General features: G+C 34.3%; 1 protein-coding gene across 2 annotated transcripts; it reads right to left on the reverse strand.

The window, feature by feature from the left end:
- Positions 1 to 5,190: 5,190 nt before the first annotated feature.
- On the reverse strand, positions 5,191 to 8,822 carry LOC145108530 (cyclin-dependent kinase D-3-like). 2 transcript variants are annotated; one of them, XM_079045568.1, is made up of 8 exons: positions 8,605 to 8,822; positions 8,250 to 8,403; positions 7,480 to 7,778; positions 7,093 to 7,201; positions 6,458 to 6,583; positions 6,155 to 6,390; positions 5,563 to 5,814; positions 5,191 to 5,390 (listed from the first exon to the last, which is right to left on the reverse strand). In XM_079045568.1, exons 2-8 carry the CDS (start codon positions 8,358 to 8,360, stop codon positions 5,327 to 5,329), a joined length of 1,197 nt encoding a protein of 398 aa, XP_078901694.1. In that variant the 5' UTR covers positions 8,361 to 8,403; positions 8,605 to 8,822; the 3' UTR covers positions 5,191 to 5,326. The 2 variants fall into 2 exon arrangements, with proteins under 2 accessions (XP_078901694.1, XP_078901693.1); XM_079045567.1 differs by having other exon boundaries at positions 8,611 to 8,821.
- Between the last annotated feature and the right edge of the window lie 2,653 nt (positions 8,823 to 11,475).

Here is an 11,475-nt window from a genome sequence, read left to right on the forward strand (position 1 = left end):
TGAATACTTTGTAATATCATTGGCAAAGTCTCTGTGACTTTGGTACCATGACATTACAAAATGAATCATTGCATGATAGTTTAGAATCTTACACTTATGATAAAGATTTGGAATTGTGAAATGAGTTTCATTGAAAATGTGTCTACTTCACAAAGAAAGGACCATAGGCAAACATAGTGTGCATGCTTGGAGCATGGGATAACTATTGTTTTAATTCAAGTATTAAGTTGATTAATCGAAACATTATACAATGAATAATGTGTGATCAATATGGTGATTAAATAAAAGGTGTTTTATTTATATTCAAAAGTTTTGAGACCATATTGAATTCAATTATTCTTGTGTTTCACTTTGCATGTTTTGACTTCCCGAATAATAAGATTATTCAAACTATCCACAGTCGATCATATTTTGGAAGTAGGTATTGAGGTAAGACTGTCATGAATCCGTCTGTAGATTGTCTAAAGTGTTTAGACATAGCACAAGTTTGATGCAGTGTTCATAAGTACTCCTGTAATAAGATTTGAGTATTGGATTAAACCCACGCTCATCTGAATCACTTCATGGATTTCATCACGAGTGATTGTGAGACGATAATATCTTATATTCTTGAAACGGAGACATATAGTTGCAGTTTACAAGTCGGTTGCACATTGATGATATGTAAACGCACCAGTAACTTGGTGTTATAAAACATATTGTTGTGTGTGATTTGATGAGTAAATAGAGCAAGCAAATGAGTCGAAGTTTATCCGTTCCTTTTACCCTAAGAGGGATAAAAGCGATATATGTGGGCCTTTTTGATGATTTAGTGATGACAACCCTAAGCGCTTGGCCAAGCCTGGACTGATTTGATTTGTTCAATTAGTCAGTCGTCATAAATAGGAAATCGGGAAACAACACATGAACAGAGAGAATGATTATAATCCATGTCTCAGTTCATACGATATCTAGAATGGAGGAATATATGATCCCTTGTCTTATGGACGCCTTACTAATAAGATCAGAGTTCGACAACAGTCTTTTTGAGAGCTACGATTGCTAATCAGATTTTGAAGTCGTACTTGCAATAATAGTTATTATACTTATCCAAGTGGGAGACTGTTGGATTAGGTATCTAAGCTCATAACTATGATTGGTATGTACTTGACCCGATATAAGCATGGTCCATTTGGGTTGCAACTCTCTGGAGCAATTTGATAGGATGGATATTTGAGAAAGAGGTTATATATGATTTATTAATATATTATAAGTATAATATATTAATTGAGAAATCATATTATTTAATTAGTATTGATCAAGAATTAATTGGAATTAATTTAGTGATCAAAAGACACTAATTAAATTAATGGGGACTGATTATGTAAATAAGTGATACACGTGGTTTGGGCTATTGATCCATGATGGACTAAACTTATGTGAAATTCCATGAAATATTAGTCCATATGAATTATGGATCATAAGCCTAAGTGTAAGAAATAGGGTTTGCTTATGACTCTTGTAATTCTACACTATATATGAATTCCTCTAAAGCCAAAAATCGTGCACTGTGTGTTCCAAGAAGCTTTAGACGATTTTTGTGTCTCCAAACCTCTCTCTCAAGTTCCTCCTCTTGTTCTTGGTTTGTTGTACGACATTTGAGGCATCACACTTGAGGTGCTAGGCTCTTGAAAGACCAATATCTACAAGCTACAATTAAGAGGTATTCTTCTAACCTACTTTTATGATTCATATGTCAAATTGTATGCTAGTTGTAGGCTTCAAGCTTTGGAAATTTTTATTGCATGTATAACTTGAGAAAACTTAGATCCAAAAGCTATTAGGGTTGTATGTGCACCATATGAGTGTTATAGTACCTAAAACCCAACATAAAGATCATAAAGCCGATCAGATAGTGAGTTCTTGATGTGACCCACACATAGTTCCTCAGACTCTCTACGCAAAGCTCTTTGCTTTTCCAGATCAGAGATGATCGTAGGATCCACAATTTTCCCCACCTCGAGAATTGGATCAACAGGAATTGGGGTCGGTTTTGGGTCCAAACATAGGCGAGCTTCAGCACATGAAGCATGAACTTGACCTTGTCAGCCCAACGGGTGTAGTTCTGACCATCGAATCGGTCAATCTTGGTAAACTCTTGGTACATGTAATGGAGACTAGCAGTTGGGATTTGGGTGTCCATTAGTCTGTTGATTTATAAACATAAAGTAAAAACCTGTAAGATTGTTGAATATCATATCTAATAGATACGCAAGGTAACCGACAGATAATATTGAGAATTATATGTCGATTAATTGCGAAAAAACAAATCCAATTATTATTAATATAATTACCAAGTTTCGTCCAGAAACCAGATCAATCCTTCTCAATTAGATCTGATTATAAGAAAGGAGTAGAAGCAGACTGACTTGTTGTTGGACGAAATTAAAAACAAGACAATAATGTAAAACCGACATGTTGATGGCTGATCTTGATTGTAGAATAACTGCACATATTGAACTCTTGTCCTTAAAGGTTTTTACTTCGCTTCTATTGGTTGTAAGCAACAGAGTAAAACCCCAGGATTTAATGCAGAATTACCGAGTTTCCAACAGCAATGGAAAACTATAAACGCAAAGTGAATACTGAGAAATTGGGGAGAAATCACAGAGAGAAGGAGGGAGCTTTGAATTTTTCGTGTTTTTTATACGGCTCCCAGAGGGCTGTATTTATAGGTATTGAAACCCTAGAAGGCAATAAAGCCCCCCCCCCCCCTCCCATGGGTCGGCCCTCTAGAAACCCTAGGGCAACGACTTACTCTCCAAGCAAGCCGTTTTCTAGGCCTTCCAAAATATTTTGACTTGACCTCCACGAAGTCAATGGCGGTAAACCATTTGACCGGATCGGTCAAACCAACTTGACCTGAACTCATCGAAAACAAAAGCTCCTTGGCTCCCAGCGAAGTGCGCCTAAATCGCGTCATTTCACGCACTCACGGTGTCGGCTGATCTTGATTGTGGAATAACTGCACATACATCGAACTCATGTCCTTAAAGGTTTTTACTGCGCTTCTATTGGTTGTAAGCAACAGAGTAAAACCTGAGGATTTAACGCAGAATTACCGAGTTTCCAACAGCAATGGAAAACGATTAACGCAAAGTGAATACTGAGAAACCGGGGAGAAATCGCAGAGAGAAGGAGGGAGCTTTGAATTTTTCGTGGCTGTATTTATAGGTATTGAAACCCTAGAATGCGATAACCCCCCCCCCCCCATGGGTCGGCCCTCTAGAAACCCTAGGGCGACGACTTGCTCCAAGCAAGCCATTTTCTGGGCCTTCCAAAATATTCTGACTTGACCTCCACGAAGTTGGCGGTCAACCATTTGACCGGATCGGTCAAACCGACTTGATCCGAACTCATCAAAAACAAAAGCTCCTCTCGGCTCCCTGCGAAGTGCGCCTAAATCATGTCATTTCACACACTCACGACGTCTAGCGAAGTGCGGCTAAATCATGTCATTTCACACACTCACGGCGTCGGCTAGTGCTAGACTAGGCTAGGCATACATATGGATTTGGCCAATTCCTTTGATCCACTAAAGCCTTTGAAGCCCTATTAAGAGAAATGATATATAAACTCACTAAAGATTTCTTCCCCCGCCAATGTGTGATAAAGGAAAATAACCAACTTGCTATTATACCTTCATAATTTCCAATATTAAGGGGGTGTTTGGATAGGAAAAAAGAGAGGGTGTTTATTGCTTATTGTTTATTCCCACCACAATAAGCTAAGATTAAGTGTTTGGATAAAATCCTTAAAAATCAGCTTATTGTGTTAGAAATAAGCTAAATAAGCTAATTTTAATAAGCATCTCCCCATTGCTTATTGTTTATTGCTTACTCCCACCACAAAATAAGCTAATAAACAATAAGCTAATAAGCTAATCCGAACACCCCTAAACTGATACTTGTTAATTAACATCATAACTTTATGAGATTGGAAATTATTGTTGGTTATTGTTAAATATTATGACAAGATTTATTACTAAAAGTCATAGTTCTTTATTATAGTAAAAAGAGATAAGCTTATATAGTTGAAAATCATAGTGGCTGACAGCTAATAATTTAGTTGGTGAACCTTTGTGCAATATCTATTGTTGATAGTTGATAACCTATTTGGTGAGCTTTTGTGTATTGATAGTTGATAATGTATTTGCTAAGCCTGTGTGGCAATACCCTTTGCTGATAGTTGATGATTTAATATGGTAGTTTTTGTGGCTGTAATATCATAGATGGTTGTTAATTGAAATGGTAACCTTGTGGTCGTAAAACCATACTTGCTTGTTGAATGTTGAGCCTTGTGGTCGTAAAACCATAGCTATGTCATTGATTAGTTATTGGGTAGACCTTTATGGTGAGATCTATTATTGATAATTGTTGAATTATTTGAATAAATTATAACACGGTATTGTGGATATATCATGTTATTATTAAAAGGGTTTATATTCATATATTTTATACATGTGAATTTCAATCACTACAACTACTGATGTTATAAGTGTATGCAAACTAGGTTACTCACTAACTTTTCGTGGTTTAACATTTATTTGTTGTTGTGTCCAATAAGGATATAAAACTAGTAGTTGAGGGATAGAATGATCGTTGGATGATTGGTAATGCTCGGATCGGATCTTCATATATGATTGTGGTATATGAACCATTTGATAACTACTTGTATACTACAAATTGATATAAACATACACCGAAATGTTTGTAAATTTAAAAATTAAATTTTTAGGTGTACTTTGTATTAATTTTTCGGGTGTTACATTTAGCGTTTATGGCCCTCTTGAATTTGATAAACACAAATATTGATCTGGTAACTAATTTCTTCCTTATTATGTATTTGTCTGCTACTTCGCCATGTTCATGGAATAAATTCCACACTCATGTCTTCAGGTGTATTGGTCACGAAGAACCATACTTGAAAGTTGTTGGCTTATAATAACATTATCCCTTTCATTGAAAATCAAGTGACAACCATAAATACCAACCAAAACTAGTTTATGAATTTCTTTAAACCAAAATAATTATATCAGACTAAACACGTTATTTCGATATTAAACAAAAAATCACAACTATTTTTATACCATAAAATGCGTCCAGTCATGATTCTATATGAGTGATCGAGCTTTCTTACAGTTAGACATCGTAAGTCAAAATTCCATGTCTGATTATTATCAAAAATACATCAATTATTCGGATCACAAAAATTCCACTAGTCCAATACAATAAAAATAATATATAAGTATATAATTAAATCTGACATGTTTAAAATTTTAATTTCATCAATCTTCTTCGGGGACTTGGAACTCCAGGTCTAACTTTCTCTTCAAATGGCTTCTGTCAGCACTGAAGAAAAAAAAAACATCAATCATTGTACTTTTATTATAGAATCTTACTTTAGTCCTTATTACAACATTTTAATTGTATAGATTTTTTAAAGTAAAATGTCTTGGTAAGTAAAAAAAAATTGGAAGTAGAATGCTATAATAGAAAGGAATGAAAGTAGGTTGCTATTTACCTGTTAATTGTTGGTCTAGCTGGAGGCCTTGCGGCGAAGACCGAAAAGTCTAGTGACATTGGTGCGGGTCCACTTCTTTCATTTCCATGGTCATGCTGATGTGGCATTACTCTTCTTGATTTTCTTGTAGGTGATAACACTGTGGGACCACCACCACCATCTGAGGGCGGCTTTGAGTCTATAGACTCCCTCTTTGGTGGAGGCCGTGGAAGCAAAGCCGGTTCCGTAGGTGGAGGTCCCGAAGAAAAGTACCTACCACATTACCAAATTAAATCCCAAAAAGTTTCTGTAAAAATAAATATTCTTCCAGCAACCAACCCCTGAGCTGAGCTGGCCCACACTGTCCTGCCCCATGAGATTCAGATTCTCCAATGGAAGCTTATTTATAGCTTTTTACTATTCAACAACTCATTTTGGAGTTTTAGCCACTTAATCAACTATTTGATTTATACACTTTATCCCCTTCGCCTTAATCATATTTAAAAATTTAATCATGTATTAGTTTTAGAGTAACTAATCTCGTTTACTAGATTGGGATAGATTTTTGTTAAATAGAAGGATGATGATATATAAGATGTAAAATAAAAATTACCTATGTTCTAATGCCATTTGAGCTGAAATTCTAGCTTTTGGATCATAAGCAAACATCTTGGACAACAGATCCAAGGCATCATCATTCGCCATTGGAAACAGTGCCCGAAGTGGCTGCCCGGGAACATACTGATATTCAACATGATCGGGCAGATAAATCATATCTGGCCATTGAGAAGCTTTTGGAGTCCCAAATGCAGCAAAGATTTTACCCAATTGGTCGATATCACTGCTACCCTAATAAAAAATAAAAAAATCAAATTAATCATTAAATATGTTTTGCTTTTTAATATCAATAACTGACCTGTAGAAACGGGCGGCGTAGAAGGAGCTCAGCAAATATACAAGCGGCTGCCCAAACATCAACCCCCGGACCATATTGTTTTGCTCCAAATAAAAGCTCTGGTGCTCTATACCATCGAGCAAATACCTAATCACAATTATTTATTATTTGTTATTTTTTAAGAAATTGAATGGTTTCCAAAGATACTGTAACTGTTAATTGTTAATTTTTATTGTTATTCTTTCTAGGACTACTTTTAATGATGAGGATTAGGAGGGCATTTACGTCTTTTACACAGACGAGAAATAGTCTCTGTCAGACATTTTTATTATTTCTCAACAAATTAAATGGTGTTCAAAAATACTGTCACTATTAATTGTTATTGTTATTCTTTCTAGGACTATTTTCAATGATGAAGATAAGGAGGGTGTTTATGTCTTTTACACAGACGATAGATAGTCCCTGTCAGACCTTTTGGGGTGGAACAAAAAGTTGCAACTTTTGTCCTATTGACACCCGTGTCCCAGTCCAATACATATCAAACACAGTACAGACATCTTACTAGAGATGTGAAGCTTGCTATCAGAAATTATTTTTTTTTTAAAAAAATGTTTTTTTCATTTAGTGTTTTTATAGAATTGAATGAAAAAGAATACCTGGTGAGTGAACCTTCTATCAGGACTACCAAATATACGTGCCAAACCAAAATCTGCAAGTTTTAGTTGTCCACGAGGTCCTATCAACAGATTATTTGGTTTCATATCCCTAAAAATAACAACAATATATATATATATATATATATATATATATATATATATATATATATTATCAATTACATTTATAACATCATGTTTCACACTTTATAAGTTTAAATAAAAGTATGTTTTGCTATTTCTTGCATTTGAAAGCAAAACTTAAGTACAATGGTTATGGATGTTCATGTTTTGCAAGTTCTAGTTTTGATATGAAGTGTAAAGTACAAGGGTTAGAAAGGTAATTTTACACCCACAAAAATGAAAAATGTGATTCTTGGATAAACTTACCTATGTAAAACCCATTTCTTGTGGCAAAAAGCAAGTCCTTTCAATGTCATTTGAAGGTATGATTTAATATCAGTGGGAGAAAGAACAATGTTCCTATCCCTAATAACAGCTTCAAGATCAGTCTCCATGAACTCAAAAACAAGATGCAAGTTGCCTTTATGAGGAAAAGCATCAATAAGTTCTATTATATTTGGATCCTTGAGCTCTTTCAGTAACTTTATTTCTCTAAGAGCTGTAAAATTCACCCCTTCTTTCTGCTTTCCAAGCCGGATTTTCTTTATTGCAACAGTTTGTCCACTCTGTCACAAAAACCAAAACTTATTATTATATGCAAGAGATAAGATAACAATGTGTTTTTATTTATTTCACTTCTTTCTACTACAAGATTGTGCTATAATATGGTAGATTTGTCAAAGTAGTGAAGTACAATGTTGTTATTGTAATAAGAAGAAATGGAAGTTGAATGTTGTAATAAAGTAATAAACAGATTAATGAAACTCCTAAGCCTTCTCAAAAGATTCTACATCACTTTCAGGGGAGAAATTATTTACTGAAAATGTCACTTGTGAGACAAAAAATAGAGTTCATGTACATCAATTATCTTCATGGATACTTTTAGGTTAAATTGAACATATAATATCATATTCATAGCCCTAAACCTAATCTCAAATTCTCAATCACCATCTTTATGATCTACAGCATCTAAATTTACAGATTTCAAAAGTTGTATACAGAAGATACATCAAATGGTAAGGATAGTGTAGGAATACCTTAGTATCAATGGCTTTGTAGACGACACCATAGGTGCCTTCTCCAAGAACTTCACGTTTCAGGTATCGATCAGCTACTTTCTTGGCTATTAAGTGCTCCACATCCGACATCTCTTTTTTCTCAATTCTGATTCCTTTCAGCTAACGAACAGGTCTGTGATTTGTTCCGACAATCGTATTATGAACTAATTAGTAACCCTAGTATGCCAATTTCTTCATAAGTATACCTAAAACCCTTGTGAAAGGGATGCTAAAAAGGGGGCGGGAGGCTTATATGCTTTTAGATATGCAAAATAATAACCCTTGGAAGCAATTTGAGCATAGAGGAAATTATAGATAAAGTGGAAAGGCGTACACAGACCTCTTCAAGCAGATGTCGTGAAAGAATCCATGGCCGATTCACCGGCGAAGAATGAATTTATGCTGGAATAACACAATCTTTGGTTAGAATCAACCCGAATGGAACCCCGACACAAATGTATATGTATCTGGAAATCGAGCAGATAGCCGAAGCAACGTTGGTTTGATGAGCAAGGAGAGAGAGAGAGCGAGCGAGCGAGCGCGCAGTAAAGCACTAAAGCCTAGTTGTTCAGTGACGGAAATTTAGAGAAAACTACAAACTTGATCCCTGTAGTTTTCCTTTTTTGTAGTTTTGGTTTCTTTTTTTTTTTTTTTTTTTTTTTTATTAGTTTTGGTCATTGTGGTTCTAACATTTCATATTTCATAAGAGTTCTGTATAGATTTGGTCCTTTGTTTTAAAACATATTTAACTAGTATGTTAAATTTTATGAAATGATGATTTTATCCTTTTTTATATGTAAAATAATTTATTTATCTATTATAAAAATAAAAAAAATCATCCGCTCATTCATACTTTCTCTCTCTACCGTGAATGTACTTCAAAAAGAAAAAAAATTATTATCGAAAGTTTCATATAAAGATTCTTCGTTATATTTCTTCAATTGATCATTGTTCATCAGACAATGTTTGGTGGATTATATGGAGGCTTACCTCCCCCATCATCAACAGATGAAGATTCCCATAACATAGTCACTAAACTTTCCTTAAGATTTATCTCCATCATCATCCACAAACCAAGATTCTCATAACACAATCACTAATCCTTCCTACAATGTCTGGTCTAGCAGTGTCAAAATGGCACCAGCAAATCTCCACAAATCATATTTTTCTTCACTCGTCCCACCCCTAACAACCCTTTTTGAAACTCCAATAAACCAAACCTGAAATCGCCAAGTCAACCTTAGTTACCCCATTTCCATATGTGATCACCATAAGCTCATTGTCGTTTCACCCGGATCTTTTGATTGTCACTGTTGGATTTTCTATGCAACTTTATACTAGATTTAGGCAACTGAAGCATTCAAATGAATCCTAACTGTACATGCACCCTAAGATCTAGGTTGTTACTATTACGGTAACATACTTTCAAAACTATGAAAACAAACTAACAAAATAATAGGATACCAACCTTACAAGTATAATAGTATATAATTAAGTCCACTTGAAGATCACGAACACAAGTGTTGCTCATTGGAAGTTCTAGCACCCAAAATAAGAATGTCTCTAATGGTTCACACCCAAAAGACTAAAACTATAAACTTTTAGAGAGAAAGGGGAGAAAGGTGAGAATCAAATTCTTCAACCTTTTAGGAGGTTGAGATGCGTGAAAGTATGAAGGCTTAGAGAAGGTCTTTATATAGTTGTGGTGTTTATCAGATAACCCTGATTTGAATCAATTAAATATTAATATTTAATCCTAATTCAAAATATTGTTTTATTTGTTACTTGGATTGATTTTGGAACCCTCCTAAGAGTCCATCAAAATCGTCCACACCATAAGGGTTCAAGAATGTTCTCATTACTTAACTATTTAACAATTAACATTCAGTCCATGTACCTCCAGATTAATTCTAATTAATCCCAAATTAATTATTATTGATTTTGATTAATTTCCAATTAACTTCTAATTAATTTATTAACTTGTAATAAATAAATTAACTAATTATCTCACTCTCTAAATTTATTTCAAACTATTTTAGCTCTTAAGGGCACCCTAAAAATGACTTTGTCATTATTCCAAAGTTATGCCAATTAGGTTATGACACTGAACACTTATTTCCAATAGTCTCCCACTTTGACAAGTCATCAACCATCATTGGTCGAATAACCAACAAAGCGTGTCTTCCATAGAAACTGCCAAACTCTAGTCTCATCAAGAATTAGCCCTTATATAAGTGATCAATTATTCTTTTGTTTCTTCAGAATATCATTGTGAACTGATTCATGGATAATTAATCAAACTAACAACTCAACATTATGTTTTTTGATTACTGATTTATGATGAGCAAATCAGACTACTAATCGAACACATCAATTTAGTTCAGGCTAGGCTTAGCACTTTAATGTCATCGTCAAATCACCAAGGGGCCCACGATATCTCCTTTCCCACTAACGTGAAAGGGACAAATGAACTTTGACTACACAGTTTTTGTCTACTCATCAAATCATGCATAGACTTAATCGTTATAACCACCAGTTATGGATAACATTAGAGTAGGACTAATACACAACCAACTTGTACGTAAATAATTCAAATGTGTCTTCGTTTTAAGAATAAAATATATTATTGTCTCATAATTACTCGTGATTATAATCCATGAGGTAATCTCTCTGAGCGTAGGTTTCTCCAATACTTATATCTCTATTGAGTACTCATGAACATTAGTCGCAATCACCTTGCTATGTCTAAACTCTATAGATAATCTACTAACACTGCACGACAATTTTAATTCAATACTTGCTCCCGAGAGTATGAACGATTGTGGAGTTAGAGTAAATTAATACTCGTAAAGTGGGGATCTAAACATGCAAAAATGAAACACAATAATAAAATAATTGTAAATGGTAACATACTTGAATATAAATAGATCTCTTTTATTTAATCACCAAAATAATTACAAAATATATTCATTGTTATAAATGTTTCAAAAATTAACTAGCTACTAATCTTAACATCAGCTCTCGTGATTATGCTTCTAACATGCAATCTATGTTTTTCTTTGGTCATCCATTTTGTGAATGGGTCCCTCGGATGAAGTGATACTTCTTGTAACATCCCAAAAATTATGATAAAAATTCTCATTTTTCAAGAACCATTTTCATAAACCATAAGTCATACAAAATATTGTTTCCAAAACATAGTCAT

The sequence above is a fragment of the Lactuca virosa genome, chromosome 4 (genome assembly GCF_052849685.1).
Source record: "Lactuca virosa cultivar CGN04683 chromosome 4, Lactuca_virosa_CGN04683_v6, whole genome shotgun sequence".
Classification (NCBI taxonomy): Eukaryota; Viridiplantae; Streptophyta; class Magnoliopsida; order Asterales; family Asteraceae; genus Lactuca; species Lactuca virosa.